Raw genomic sequence first — 15,530 nt, forward strand, 5'->3', positions numbered from 1 at the left:
TGAGCTCACAAACCTTTCTCCCTTTTAAGACCTTGATTGCTTGCAAACCACGACCTCGACGACCCGAAGACGGCAGCCACACAGAATTCTCCTCCCACTGATTTGCTGGGTGAAATTTGTGGAGCTGGCTTGCTTTTGCTATGGAAAATAGAAGGTGGGAGGGAAGGGGGAAGAAAAAAGATCAAAGTCTAATTATTATCAAGCAGTCCACCGGCATGAGTTTTGCTTGAGAGGCAATACAAAGCTATAGGGGACCTGCTTTCTCAGAACTATGGAGAATCAATAAATCTTACAGGCAGAACAGTGGCTCTTCAGCATTTCAGAAATGCAAAATTAACGCGAACCTTTCATAAAGCAGAAATAGCTTGGTTATTTGATTGACTGCTTGCTCAGTGGGTATGGCAGAGATCAGCGACTAACGGCCTTGAGGCTATCTCTTCTCCTTCCCACCCCAGCCCTGGCAGATGAGCTAGAGGCGGTGGCAGCAAGGAGAAAACGGCAGCTTTGATCTTAGCACTTGCTAAGAATTAGCACCTGACAAAATTAGCTCCCCAAATAATGGAATGGGCCAGGTTTGGGAAGAAGGGTAGAAAGGCACTGTGTTCTGAAGGCTCTTCCCCATGTGACAGTTCCACTGCCATGTCTAAAAGCCATACCAAGATTTGGGGGTGGGGGGAGAATATGAATGAAGCATGTGGATTCAAACAATTACTTTCCCCCCATTTCACTGAAGGATGACTTTGGGGATTCTGCATTACTGCTAATCCAGTAGGTTGTCCAGGGAGGTTCTTAAGAACCTAGTCCAAACTTCAGAGGGATTTGGGCTCAGGCTCGTAATGGGATCAGATACTTCTGAATTGGGGAAATTTGCTTCCAAACGCCCAGCTTCCAGACTTTGGTATCTTTCTTGCCTGCAGGTGATTCCAATCCCCCAACCTACATACTTACAACATATTTAAATACCCAACAGCAAACCATCAACTTTTATAGTAAGAGAGCACAAGCCAAGGTGGAGAAACATGCAGAAGTTACAAGGAATGGAGACAAAATCCACAAAAACAAGTGAGAAGCAAGCATGCCACAGACAATGACACCTAGAAGCACTCCCTGGTGCCAGGGCAGCAGAGGGCATATGCCATATCCTTGCCTGTTCATATTTTTTAATAAAAATAAAAATAAAACACTCCTTTGTCTGTCTTGTCCGGGGAACTGAAAATTTGCCATCTGGACTCTTAGTTTGGTGCTAGAGTTGGAAGACTATTCTGTTTGGTCTGCATTTTTATGTGAAACTGATCTAATGGTGCAACTCCTGTGGCTAATACATGGATAATGGAATTATCTTTTGGGTTTCGTCCTGCTCTGAATTTTGCAATTCAGCTCTCTGCCCCCAAAATGAAGTGCCAAAATGTGTTTTTAAACAATGTAGTTTTTAAAAGGATAAAGTACGTTTGAGAAGGGTTACGTCCAATGTAGCGCTAGGTTAAAGACGCTTAGCAGTAAACTATTTTCCGCTGGTAAAATGTTCTATGCCAGTAGAACGTTGTAGCACAAGAGAATGCATGAGCAGCTTGCTGGGAACTTGGCTGCAGAATATATTGTGCAATCTGTTGCTTGAAACTAGTGAAACTACTGCCTTGGATTCTTCTGTTGTTGTTTAACATTAAAACTCACCCATCTGCTAGTGCAATAACCCCTGCAGTAGCAGACAGAATGTTGGATACTGCGTACACTGTGTGTACGAGATAAAATACGTAATGAAATAGGTATTTTGTTGTAGCAGCATATTGCCAGGAACAGGAGAACAGCAGAACATCTCTCCCTTAAGGCTTGGTACATCAGCAACTAGCAACTAGCCTTGGTTGATCTAGGAGAGAAGGAAGGTATGGCGGGGGGTTTCCCCCAAAAAACTTATAATAAATGTATGGTGATTTAGTATCCTGCTGTTCTATTTGTTAATAAAAGTAATTCAACTGAAAGACACCCACTCTGCCTTCTCTCTCTTTGGTACAAAGTTCTGCTCTCCTCTGATGTCTCAGCAGCACTACAGATACCCTAAGCTTTTTTGTTTTGTTTCTTCTGCTATTGTAAAGAATGATACTGTTGTTATAAATTGACCTTTCTGTTATTTGAAAATGACAAATGCATGGAATACATATTCAAGTACACATTTGAATTTGAATCTTCATATATTTGCATTTTTAAAAGGATTTTTTTTTTTGAAAAACCACCAGATTAATATGGAAACAGGCAGAACAGATGTATGGGTGGGGGGGACGACATGGAAAACTGTAACAGACTGATCCCTCCATCCCTATGAAGCATAAGCTGAAGGCAACGTTGAAGTGTTCAGCTGAGCGATAGCTGTTTCCTTTAAAAGTGTTGCTAATGGGAGGTTGTTACTATGTGGTGTCGCAAAAGGTGTTGAGAACTGGGGGAAAGAACACCACGATTGGGATGAAAGTATTATGGATGGAAGCAGCTGGAACCAAGTCCCTGGCTCACTAAACAAGAGGTGGTGTGGAGTGCTCCTTGAATGACTGAAAGTAATATAATTGCACCAAGCTGAGAAACTGTGCATTTTGACATGTATCATGCAGGAGAATTTCACACCATGAACTGGCCAGTGCTCACATAATAGGAGAGGGGAGAGGAATCGTTTTAAGCCTGAGGATCGCATTTCTTCTTGGGGAACCTTCTAGGGAGCACATGGTAGGAGTGTGTAGGGCTGGAGGGAAACGTGAGCAGAGAACTAAAGGGAAGTGTTGTATTTGTACAACAGGCTAGTACACACACACACACACACACACACACACACACACACACACACACATCTATCCTCCACCCAGGCTGGTAAAACGGCTTTATCAGAGTTCAAGATCTACAAATGAGGCAGGACAGACAAAACCTTTGCAGAATGAGGGCCAAATTCCTTGTGGAAAACTGTCCGAGTCTCTGCAATCCAGTGGTGGGGACTAAAGGGAAGAGTGGGTGGAGCAATGGACGTGATTTCTATCTTGCAGGGCAGACTTCAAGGAAGCCTGCAAGGTTTCCTGCACAGGCCACAAACATTTCTTCATCCAGTCAAATAAAAGCATTCTCACAGCTCTAGGACACATTCCAGCCTAGCACGAATCACTTGAGGGCATGGGGTAGGGCCAGTGACAAGCATAGTCTGAGATGGTGGCAAAGTCCTGAGGCCAAGCAGAGGGGCCTGGGGGACACCATTTGGCCCTGTGTTTGGCCCCATTTCCACTGTTACGGGGTAGAGGTAGAGGCCCTTAATGTAAGTCACAGGCACCACTTGCTGATTCTGGTTTTAGCCAAGTCGCGCCCCCCTTTGTCAGCCTTCCTTCCTCTCTGCACCCCACCCACTCTCCCTATAATTTCGGGACAGGGACCAAATCTACCATCCACTTTGATCCTTGGAACAAACAAACAAAAAATCCTCCATGTTGGTAGAGCACGAGGTTCTTAATCTCAGGGTCATGGGTTGCCACATTGGGCAAACGTTTGGACTTGATGACCCTTGGGGTCCCTTCCAACTCTACAACTCTACGATTCTATGTTTCTATGTCTCGTGGCAGAGCTCCAAAAGGTGAGTTTGTGTCTGCTGGCAATTGATGACATTTATCTTTAAACAAAACTTTCGATTCAAGTTGTTGGCTAAATTTAATTTATTGATTGCTAGCTTTGGCTCGTTGCGTTCTGGTTCTCTGAGGCTGCTTTTAGTCTGGCAATTGTGTTTTAATGATGGATTGTTGTTGCTTGCTTTTTAAAAAGTCTGCTTTTTTATATTTTGTAAGCTGCCTTAAGTGACTTCTCTTTGGGAGGTGGCTGAAAGAAAGGTATTTCATAGAATCATAAATTGTAGCATTGGAAGGGACCTCGGGGTCATTTCCACCCCAAAGTTGACATTCCCATGAAGGCTAACTTCTGCGGACCACATTCTAGTAGTGGGTGGGTCCAGAGACAAAAGTGGGTGTGGCCAGAGGAAAAATTGGCAGAGCAATAGATGCAAGCCTTACCATTGTACGACAGGCTGCATTCCAGCCATGTGTAAGCCAGAGGTTTCTAGGCAGCACTGCTTCCCATCTCGCCATCCAGGCAAGCAAGAGGCATTGCAACATCAAGAGCACATTCCAGACCGGCAGAAACACTCAAGTAGGATGCAAAGCAGGGCCTGCTGAGGGGTACTGCTTGCAGAGAGTCCTGAGGGCCAGGCAGGGAGGCCCAGGGGCCACATTCAGACCTTGGGCCCAAGGTTTCCCATCTATATCAATACAGTGGTACCTCTGGATGTGAACGGGATCTGTTCCGGAGCCCCGTTCGCATCCCGAAGCGAATGCAACCCGTGTCTGCGCGTGTCACGATTCGCCGCTTCTGCACATGCACGTGACGTCATTTTGAGCCTCTATGCATGCACAAGCGGTGAAACCCGGAAGTAACGCATTCCATTACTTCCGGGTCACCCGAGCGTAACCCAAAAATGCTCAACCTGAAGCTACTTCAACCCGAGGTATGACTATAGATCTGGAAACATGGACCATTCTCAGCTTCCTCATGCTCAGCAAGGAGATGGAGAGGAATAGTCATCTTTTAATCTAACCCACCAAAATGTTAATTCAAGCAGCACAGGTCTTTTTTGGGGGGGCAAAAGAGCACAGTCTGTGTGTCCTGTAACACAGGCAGATGCACTCGCACCTTAACACTGTATAAAAACAGCAATCGCCTAAACTTCCACATGGGATTTTCTTTGCACGCCCTGCATTTCACCGGGAGCCAGCAGTAAGCAGAAAGGTCACCCCTGGCGAGTCTCTTCCCAAGCCCTTGATGCCCCCAAACACTTACAATTTTTCACAACGCAAGTATAAACAGTTTCAAAAGGAAATGGAATAAAGTATGTTCTATTTACACCACGTCTTTAAAACAAACGTCCTCTCCGGCTCACACTGAAGCCCTGGCTTCCAGTGCCAAAACATTTTCAGTTTAAGAATGATGTTTTGTAGACAGAGAAAAGGCAGCCTTGTAAAACATGATTACTCTTGCGGTTAAACTTGAGTGAGAAGCAGGAGAGGGGAGAAAGCGGGCATATAGTAGTTTTGCTTTAAACATACTTTGCTGAAGTGGGGAGGGCAGGGTGCGCATGGGGTTACCTTGAACCCATGGCTTCAAATCCTTGCTGGGTTGTTTTCCCCCCAAATGAATCTTTAATATTCCACACAGGCAGGCTTGCCACACACACCTCGGCTAGCCAGCCTTGTTAGGTAACTTGCATCTTACACGGTTTGGTTCTGGGGGTCCCCACATATATGCAAAAACGCATAAAGTCAGATACCTCTGGAACTCCCACCCCCCCAATGGAGGAATGCCTACTCAACTTTCGGAAGATGGTGTGACGTCATTCATAGGGTCCCAGAGCCCTCCCACCACCTTCCCAAAGCCGGAAAAGAAGAAGAAGAAGAGTTTGGATTTGATATCCCGCTTTATCACTCCCCTTCAGGAGTCTCAAAGCGGCTAACATTCTCCTTTCCCTTCCTCCCCCACAACAAACACTCTGTGAGGTGAGTGGGGCTGAGAGACTTCAAAGAAGTGTGACTGGCCCAAGGTCACCCAGCAGCTGCAGGTGGAGGAGCGGAGACGCGAACCCGGTTCCCCAGATTACAAATCTACCGCTCTTAACCACTACACCACACTGGCTCTCAAAAGCTCGCAATACCAGCTTTACAGAAGTGTGTGTGTGTGTGTGTAATAAATAAATGCAGTGTGTTTCTTCCGCTTTCCATTTGTTTGTTTACCCCCCACCCACACAAAGCTGTGATTGCGTAAGTAAAATGAGTGTAAGAGGCAAGTTACATGTACAGTGGTACCTCTAGTTACGGATTTAATTCATTTCGGGGTGCCATGCGCTCAACAGCAATTTAGGACTTCATCCGCTGACCAACTGACCAATTTGGGAAATATTTCCATCACTGTATGTTCCCATGCACAGAATCTACGACATGAGTGGGGAACTTGTAGCCCTCCTGATGTATTTGGGACTATAACTCCCAGCATTTCACCCACTGTGGCTGAAAGCAATAGCAAAGGCTACTGCTTCCACGCCCCTGCTATATTTAAACCAAGCCTCCTCCAGCCACACAAAGATGCAATAAAAAAAGGGGGGGGAGTCTTTTCAAGGTCTATGGGACAGCAAGGATGCCCAAAGGCATGTGGTGGCCAAATTTCTTCTATTCCTAAGGTCCTCTCTATGCACACTAGTGCATGTGCATACATGAGTGAGTCACTTCTGGGTGCCTTGTAAACTATGGCAGGCAGAGAAGCTAAAAAGAAAATAAAAGTTTGGACTTTTTAAATGCACTACCAATGAGAACTAAAAGTTGCAGCAGATTAAGCCACATATTTTCTTCTTCTTTTCTTTTAAAAGTGATCTACAGAGAGGAGAAGTGTAATCGTCATCATCAACAGAAATCATAGTTCAACCACCACCCATAAAGTAAAATCAGAGTAATTCACAATCGTGGCAAGCAAGCTGCTTTAATCACAATTCACATGTTACTACTGCAGCGATCTGGCTTATGCAATACTATTGATGTGGTTTTCAGGGCTGAATACATTGCTCCTACCCGATAATAAACCAATAATTTATTCAGATCTCAAAGCTCAGCACACATTGCTAAGAGTAGTATGTAGATGTTTCTTTTCATCCGGACTGCACAGTGCAAAGTCATTACTGATTGGAACAAGACTTTTTTTTAAAGAACAGGCATTGCTGTTATCAAGTTCCTTTTGGGTTGTGCTTTGGGTGGCTAATTAATCTTGAATAGGGGGGAAGGGGGAGAGTTTGGCTCCCTGTAATTTATTTCAGTTTTCTGATTAAGTTTAAAGATTAAAGCTTCTGAAAGCATTTTTTTTGGGGGGGGATGTGGGACGCAAAAGGCAGAAGTGTTCTCCACAGTCAACAGAATCTGAAGAATGTGCATCCACAAACCAAAATTCAAATTCATTCCTTTTGCCATCTCACTCAGGAAAAATAAGCATAGCCACAGATAGATGTAACACAGGGTTCCGTTACTTTCGGGTACATGAAATAAACTGTCCATTAAGCCAAAATGGTACAGACTACTCGTCTGTGACTTTGTTAAAAAAAATATGTAAGGGGCAAAAATCCAGCTGTGTCTCGGTGGGATTTATTTATTTTAACATTTTCTATCACATTCTTTGTACACAAAGGGAACTTGAAGTGACTAAATGCACAGAGCTACATCCAATCAAGGCAGTGTGATAAAATACTACAACAAGAGAACCACTAAACAGAAGACGTTATCAGTTCAGCTTCTCTCCAAAAGGCTTTAAAAAAAAGAGACTAGTATTCACCAAGCAACAGGAGCCATATAGTGACATAGTTGTATGGGCAACTCTTATGCAGGGGTTTTGAAAACATCAACACCACCACTGAAAAGGCCCCGTTCCCCATGGAACCCAGATCTCTTCTGCTTCACAGAAACAAAACTAGGTTTGCCTCCAAACTTACATTCAAAACAGAGTTTAATGCTCATCCTGGTTCCCTGGTTCCCTGGTTCCCTGTGCCTACATGCACGATTTCCCAAAGATTTGTTCATAGCACACACAACTTAAATCTTTCATGTGTATACATGAAAAGAAAAATCTCAGGTGTATGTATACGCAACATAATGTGGGAAGAAGCTCTTAACCTGCCTGAGCTAGCCTCACCTGCAATGTCAACTTCTAGGACAGGACTGCTGGCACCTGGGATGGGGAACATCTGCCCCTCCAGATGTTGCTGGACTAGAGCTCCCATCAGTCCCAGCCAACACAGTCAGTTGTCAGAGATAATGGGAGTTGTAGTCCAACAACATCTGGAGGGCCACAGGGTCCCTATCCTTGGTCTACACTGACTGAGGGTGGCTTTACCAGGGGCTCAGTTCTCTGGGAATTTGTGAACCCTCCTAGGAGAGGTCAGGGATTGGACCTGGGACTTCCTGCATGCAAAACATGTGCGCAGCCAGATGAGCTGTGGCCCTTCCCAGAAATGGGTGGAAGCTGCTCAACAGCACACTGTAGCACATTACGTGGCAATACAACTTTGAAAGACAGGTGTGTTTTGGTCCAGGCATTGTTCCCAAAGTGCAAATTAGGCAGGTTCACCTTTAAATGAGAACTGAATTTAAACTGCCCCCCACCCCAGTCCCTAAATTTGGATTAGGGCATTTATCTTACTTGCCCAAATACAAAATACAAAAACATTTGTCCCTTAACAAAAATGTATTTGGCAGATCACAAATTAGCATTTCCCAAATAACACACATTCCAAGTTCCCCCTCAATGAGTTTATGGGTTTTGTTTTTAAAATCAACCACTAACAATAATTACAGCCCCCCCCCTTTCTTCTTCTTTAACTCAGCGCAAGCAAACAGAGCTGGCAAATCTATGTTCAATTATGCTGACATCATTAAGACCTTAATGAAAACAGCATGCAGACTTTTTTCATTTTTCTTTTTACAAGAAATGGTTCCTCTCCCAATAATTATTTTAAAAAGATGAACCATCCCAATTGCTGTGTAAGCAAACAGAGGTTCATTTTCTTGAGCGCGCTACAACCGCGGCATCAAACAGACCACAAGAGACTCTTGTGAGTGCAAATACAATGATTTAAGGTCTATTCTATTACATTCTATATATTCCTCACTTTAATCTAGAGCTTTTAATCTTGGCTCAGGCCAGCACCATCCCTGGTTGACAAGGAACGGCAATTATTCTGACGGACGCTACGGACATCTACTTATTCCCCCCACTGCGAGCCACTGAAGGGTATTTGACAGAGAATCCACTCTTCAACCGTTATTCTTTTATTTTTTCTTAATGAAATGAAGTAAGGAGAAAGAGCTAACTGCGGGGGCGGGGGGTCTTTCTGAAAGACAACATGGAGCTGATGTGGGGAGAGTGGCCCAGTTCATACACTTTTTTGGTGCTTTAAGTAGGGCAGGGGTGGACTTCTTAGCCAAAGTTTAGGGCCCTGCAGCCTGGGATAAACCACACCCAGAGTAGCAGACAACAGAGAGAGAAGCAAACAGTCTAATATTTTTAAAGACATTTTATAGTTGGGGCTGATGGACTGGTTACAGATGCCCATGTTTTTGTTTTTACTCCAGTGCTGGTCTTACTCAGAGTAGGCCCATTAGTGGATACAACTAACTTAGGCCTATCAATTTAAGTGGCTTGTCTCTGAGTAAAACATAGTTGGGTCCAGCACAAATGCATTATTCTATTCTACAGCAAAATGATGCTTATTCCTGAGTAAACTAACCAGGGCAGCAGGAGCAAACTCCACTTATTCCTCCATGGGTTGGTGCTGAAATTTAAGGGAGTTTTGCAGTGCTGAACTGCAGACGGTCAAGAGTACTTCTTCTAAAAACAACTGGGGTTGGAAAACTGCTTTTTGCTGTAGCATATAATGAATGCTGAAGAAGCCTATAGCTCAGTGGTACAGAACATCTGCTTTGCATGAAGAAGTCCCCAGATTCTGGGAATGTTCCCTGCCTGAAACCCTGGAGAGCCACTGCCAATCAATGTAGACAGTACTGAGCTAGGTAAACCAGTGGTCTGACTTGGTATAAGACAGCTACTGTTGTTGCTACATTAAGAAAATGGAAAAAATGGAAAAGGCCTGTGATAGCCTCTGCTGAATTCAGGCCATTAGAATATCTCCTCTGGGTTTGGCCCAGCCAAAGTTCACTGGGGCAGAAAGTGGGATAAATAAGCATGAGTACCATGGGCAATGAGGGCTCTAGCATGCTGTCTTCAAGTCTTAGGAAAGCTATCTGAGCACAAACAGGCTGGCCACGAATGCACAAAATGCCCACTGCAGACACATCTATGTAGAGCAGGGGTGGGGAACCCTGTGACCCTCTAGACCAGCCTTTCTCAACCTGTGGGTCCCCAGATGTTGTTGAACTACAACTCCCATCACCCCTATATAGCAAGGTCAGAGCTCAGGGATGATGGGAGTTGTAGTCCAACAACATCTGGGGACCCACAGGTTGAGAACCGCTGCTCTAGATGATGCTGTTGGACTACAGCTCCCGTCATCCTTGACCATTGGCCACGGGAACTGGAGTCCAACAATGTCTGGAAGGCCATAGTCCTGCCCCCAACTTGATGTACAGGGTAACAGAGGATGTTGGCTTGACAATTACAACGGTGGAGCCAAACATGAGTGCGAACATGTGGTTGCTGTCAAAAATCGAGAACCCCGGGTCGAGTCCCCCCACTTCTCCCAGTAACACAGAGATACAGAAACAGGTGGTATGACATTGTTACAATGGGGATTGCCCCAACTTGGGCCACATATTGTTGGCTGTCATGGTGAGGGGTGGGGAGAAGCCAGACCAAATGTGACCAGAAGGGATTCTCAGGCAACTACCACCCCCCCCCAGTGCCCCAGCAGGGCCTGCTGCCAGTGCCAGCCTTAGACACCCCCACTTAAAAAATAATAACCCCATATATTCAGTACCAGGTGGTTGCTATTTTAACTTGCAACCATGTCCCCAGTGTAGTGTCACTGGGGCATTGTGGGAAGTGTAAATGGTTGGTCAGCATTGATCACTGAGGTGCCAGTGGTGTCCCTGGATGAGCCCACCCAAGGGGAGGTATTGGCATAAGAAGAGACCTTCCCAGAGTATACTATGCCTGGAGTCCCCTCATGATTGGAGCTGGCACCAGGTGGCGTGGGGAAACGAACAACATGGTAACAAGACATTCTGTTTGCCAGTACTGGGAGGGGAAAGGGAAATTCGACCGGGGGCAGCTGTTAACAGCAGCAACTCACGTTGGGCATCACATTTAGTTCTGCCCCTTAATCACATATCACTTTCATGTACAGAATAATAAGCTCATGCAGGAGGAGGAGGAGAAGGAGGAGAAAAGCAATGTATGGTACTTTCCAGTGAGTACAGCAAATTAATTAGAAGGCATGCTGGGATTGAACTGAACTCACCACGGAGCTTTTATGGAAAAACATCCTGCTCCAAACAGGTAGGGTCTTCGTGGAAAGGGGGAGAAATGCACAGAAATTAGATGGCAGAGGTCATCGTCAACAAGCAACACTCAAAATCATGCCATTTCAAAAAGAAAGAAAGAAAGGTTTTCTTTTTTTAATGGTCACCCGTTTTCTAAATGAAAAAAAGTAATTCCCACCCGAAAGAGGGGGCTGAAAACCCCAATGCAAGAAACATGGGGATGTTACTGGAAATAGCAGCCCCATGCTGAGATCTCCCCTTCCTGCTCCGTAACGTGTAGTCCTGACATCACCAGGGACTAGTCCTCACGGAAGCAGTAAACCAGTGTGTTCTGGACTGTACCATGTCAGATTGCAGGTGGGTGAACACATGACTAAATGCTCTTCCATACAAGACGAACCTTGTCTGATCCAGCAAATCATTTTGTAATTTTAATGCTAATCTCGAGGACCATGCAATAGCCGTCCCTTCATCTTCTAGGCCATAGGTAGGCAACCTGCAGCTCTTCACATCTTCCTAGGCTCCAGCTCCCATCACCCTGGCCACTGGCCATGCTGGGCGAGGCTGATGGAAGCTAAGAGCACTGCAATATGGTAGCATCACAGCTTCCCAATCTTGGTCCTATGGAAAGGGAGAGCTTCACACATTCACATGCTCAGAATCCAAGGTGCGCATGCACATCAGTTTTCCATCAACATCTATGGAAAGGCAACAGAAACATAAATGGGGCGTATATACACTGCAGAGGTATGCACACAAGGTGCACGTGCAAAATGTTCCCCTCTGCAACACTGACTAATTGCAAGAACCAGACTGGATGTCTGGAAGGGACATGGCTTAGTAGGGCACATGCTTTGCACGTAGAAGATCCTATGTTCAATCCCGGCATCTCCACGTTTGGCTGGGAATGTCACCTGTCTGAAATCCTGGAGACTCTGTCGCTCAGGGTAGGCAACAATGAGCTGCTTGGACCAAGGTTTTGACTTGGTATAAGGCAGCTTCACATGTTCCTAAAACTTGTGCCAGCAGCAGGGCCAGTTCATCCACTACGAAAAGGGAAATTTGTGTCTCCGCTTATGTGGGCCCTGACAGGGGTTAGGAATGTGGCTAAATATCAACAGAAACAATGCTGGAGTTTAATAAAACAAAACAAAATACAGTGGTACCTCAGGTTAAGAACTTAATTCATTTAGGAGGTCTGCTCTTAACCTGAAACTGTTCTTAACCTGAGGTACCACTTTAGCTAATGGGGCCTCTTGCTGCTGCCACGCTGCCACCGTGCAATTTCTGTTCTCATCCTGAAGCAAAGTTCTTAACCCGAGGTACTATTTCTGGGTTAGTGGAGTCTGTAACCTGAAGCGTCTGTAACCCGAGGTACCACTGTACAAAGTGTTGAAGGCAACGAAACCTCAGGGATCAAATGAAAAACAAAATATTGAGAGCAGTAAATGAGAGAGGTTATGACTTAGTAGTACCACGGAGGCCTAAATTCAACCATCCCTCAAATGGTTTTCTGGCTGAAACAGGCTACCCCTATGCATGTGCATCAAAGATGCCTGAGCAATGTATAACTTTCAAGAACATGGGGTTGAAATCCACTTTGTTCATTATAGAATTTACACAGGAGTAGAGCTACAACATGCATCTAATGCATTGTCACCCCCACAGTAGTGAACAATATCCCCATATCTGAGACACCTGCCATTTATGATTTTCATGCAGAAAACAAAAAAGAATCTGCTACCAAATCATCTACTGGTTTTTGCATTCAGGTGCAGTGCATGCGCATAGCGCCGAACCCACAAGTGACCCAGACACATCATAACGTTGTCACTGGAACGTCACTAAAAGGGCAGGGCAGGGGTGGAACTGGGTGTTTCAGGCTTCTTCAATGACCTGGGACACCACCCCCGTGTGAATGATGGGTTGCCTGTAACTATAATTTAAATAGAAAACTGTGTTGCCTGTAACTATAATTTAAATAGAAAACTAATACATCTCACTGTATTTGGTGACAACTTGCAAAAACACACAACAGCCATTATGGACATTTGGCAACTTTATGTATGTAACACGGGCTCTGGAACTTTTTATCCTTTGAAGTCATGATGTGCCTTGTACATTGCACTGGTTCTTTTGTTGTATTTCCCCTCTTTTTCTGTATTTTAATATTTATTTTGTGTGTGTGTGTTGAGAGAGAGAGAGAGAGAGAGAGAGAGAGACATGGTGGACAGGTGCTAACTGATGATAGGGGCACCTTCAAGACTTCTGCTCTCAGGGCCGGCCCTTCCGTTAGGCAGAGTGAGGAAGTTTCGATGGGCAACTTAAAGGACAGCCCCCGCCCACCACTCCTTTATCAACTGGACAGTCCTTGCAACAGATTAGGCTTTCCATTACAGGACTGCCTAGGATAGCCTTTGAAATGAAGGGCTGTCTCTTTAAAGTAGGACACATGGACAACCCATTAAATGTGGAGTGAAGCACAACACTGTTGAGTGGAAAATCAAGATACAGGAGCTCTGTGATTCTTTTCTCTTTCAAAAAAGAGCTTCTTGCCCGACATCTGCAAAGGTGTGGGAATGGGCTGATTTATGTCCCCCCCCCCCAACTTCATCTTTCAGAGGCACAAGAAAAGTGAGAAGGAAAGCCAAATGTTTGCAAAAGGTTGACCGGAATATGGCCAGAAAGAGTCCCGCTATCAAAACTGATGTCTGGGATCACCCATCTGACAAGGATCTGAGCATGTTTTCTGAGCAGCTTCCAACGCAGGATGGCTCTGTGTGCATTAATAAAAAAGGACAATGTACAAAATTTACAAGAGAAACCATCCTCGAATCGACAGCACCAGATGGCTGAGTTGGGTGACAAGAACACAGCAATGTCAAGCCAAAGAAACCATCGGGCCTGTCCGACAGCTACTAGGTTCACTGCATGCGCAAAACAGATGATTGCTATTTTCACCCCAGGAGAATCCCTTGGGTTTTCTAAAAAAATGGATTTATGTAAACGTTTTTTGAAACTGTAGAGACAATAAAACAAAACAAAATATATGGGTTAAAGAATACTGCTACTACAACCACTAATAATAATAATAATAATGGTAGCAGCCTTAACCTCAGTTTCCCCAACCTGGTGCCCTCTGGGTGTTTTAGAATCCGAATTTATTTGACCGTCAGCAATGCTGGTTGAGACTGATGGAGTCCAAAACTTCTGCTGAGTACCAGGTTAGGGAAGGCTACTTTAGTTGATCAGTAGGTTAGATCAATTGATTAAAGAACAAAAGCAGCGCCTTCATTTTAGTTGGAACCCTTCTCTCTCACTTCTGCTATTGTCCATAGTTTGGGTTACAAGCTGTGAAAATTAGGACCCGTAACGTGGTAGAAGCATCCATTATGATTTGCTGCTGATTAATCTATGGGTAGCACAGCACATTCCCTCCCATTAAATATTAGACAGGCACTATCTCTGGACTTTTGGAATCTGCTGAAGACCTTTCTCTTCCAACAAGCCTGCATCTAAATTGAATTTTTTAAAATAAGTTTTATGGTTTGTGTGTTCAATGCCCTTGGGCTCCTTTGGGAGGAAGGGTGGTATATACCTATATTACCAACATCACCACCACCATCATCATAATCAATATCAATATCAACAACAGCTGTGGTTTGTTATTTAACCCTACGGAACTGGGTATATTTGCTTTTAAAATCATCTCTCTACAATGCATCACAGAATCACAGGATTGTAGAGCTGGGAGGGTTACCTCCGTCCCCTTCAATGCAGGAATCACAGCTAGAGACAAGTGGCCAGCCAACCTTCACTGAAGGAGAGTCCACCACATCCCAAGATAGTCTGTTCTTTGACTAAGAACATGCAGCTGCCATGAAGCTATTGTCCCCTCCTTAGTAATTTTCTCCTTGGAAGAGGCAACACAAGGCTCCATTCCTCAGAATCACATCAAGGATAAGGGGTTGCTGGAAAGCATTTTGTCAAGTGATTATGTTCCCCAACTATTTTTTCGTATCCACCCCTCAGTTCACTGTTTTACATTCTGGGGGTTAAGGAAAGTGAATTGGGTATTTCTAAATTTGATATCGTACCACTACCCAACCAGAGCCCCAGGAATAAACTACGGTACAAATCTGAACCCACAGATCTAACCCACTCTTCCAAAACATTATGACTTGCGAATTTAATTTCCATAAATGTGTTGCCTTCTGGTTTTGTTTTGTGTGTTTGAAATCTAGGGATTTAATTCAGATTTTTGTCGTCCTTTAAGAGTTTGGTTTTGGTTTTCTTTTGTTATTTCCTATTCAGCTGGTATTGCTCCTCTTACCAAAAGGGGGGGAAAGGGGGGGAGGGAGAGAAAAAAAGAAGTCTGAACCACTAATAGGTCCTGGAAAGGATTAAAGTCTCCAGAGTTCAAAAGAGATCAAACGGATATCAGTGATTTTATGAACAAATCGTACACGAGATGGGAAACGTTAAAAGATGATA

General features: G+C 44.5%; 1 protein-coding gene across 5 annotated transcripts in view; it reads right to left on the reverse strand.

The window, feature by feature from the left end:
* BCAS3 (BCAS3 microtubule associated cell migration factor) overlaps positions 1 to 15,530 on the reverse strand; it is a 459,527-nt gene that overhangs the window by 255,306 nt on the left and 188,691 nt on the right. For 4 of the 5 annotated variants that reach the window (XM_053366622.1, XM_053366618.1, XM_053366621.1 and 1 more), the window contains exons 17-18: positions 11,015 to 11,059; positions 14 to 138 (exon numbers count right to left, since the gene is read on the reverse strand). In XM_053366622.1, the coding sequence (XP_053222597.1) occupies positions 14 to 138; positions 11,015 to 11,059 (170 nt within the window). The remainder of the gene's footprint in view (positions 1 to 13; positions 139 to 11,014; positions 11,060 to 15,530) is intronic. The other variant, XM_053366620.1, reaches the window with a different exon arrangement.

Source organism: Podarcis raffonei, chromosome 15 (genome assembly GCF_027172205.1).
Source record: "Podarcis raffonei isolate rPodRaf1 chromosome 15, rPodRaf1.pri, whole genome shotgun sequence".
Classification (NCBI taxonomy): Eukaryota; Metazoa; Chordata; class Lepidosauria; order Squamata; family Lacertidae; genus Podarcis; species Podarcis raffonei.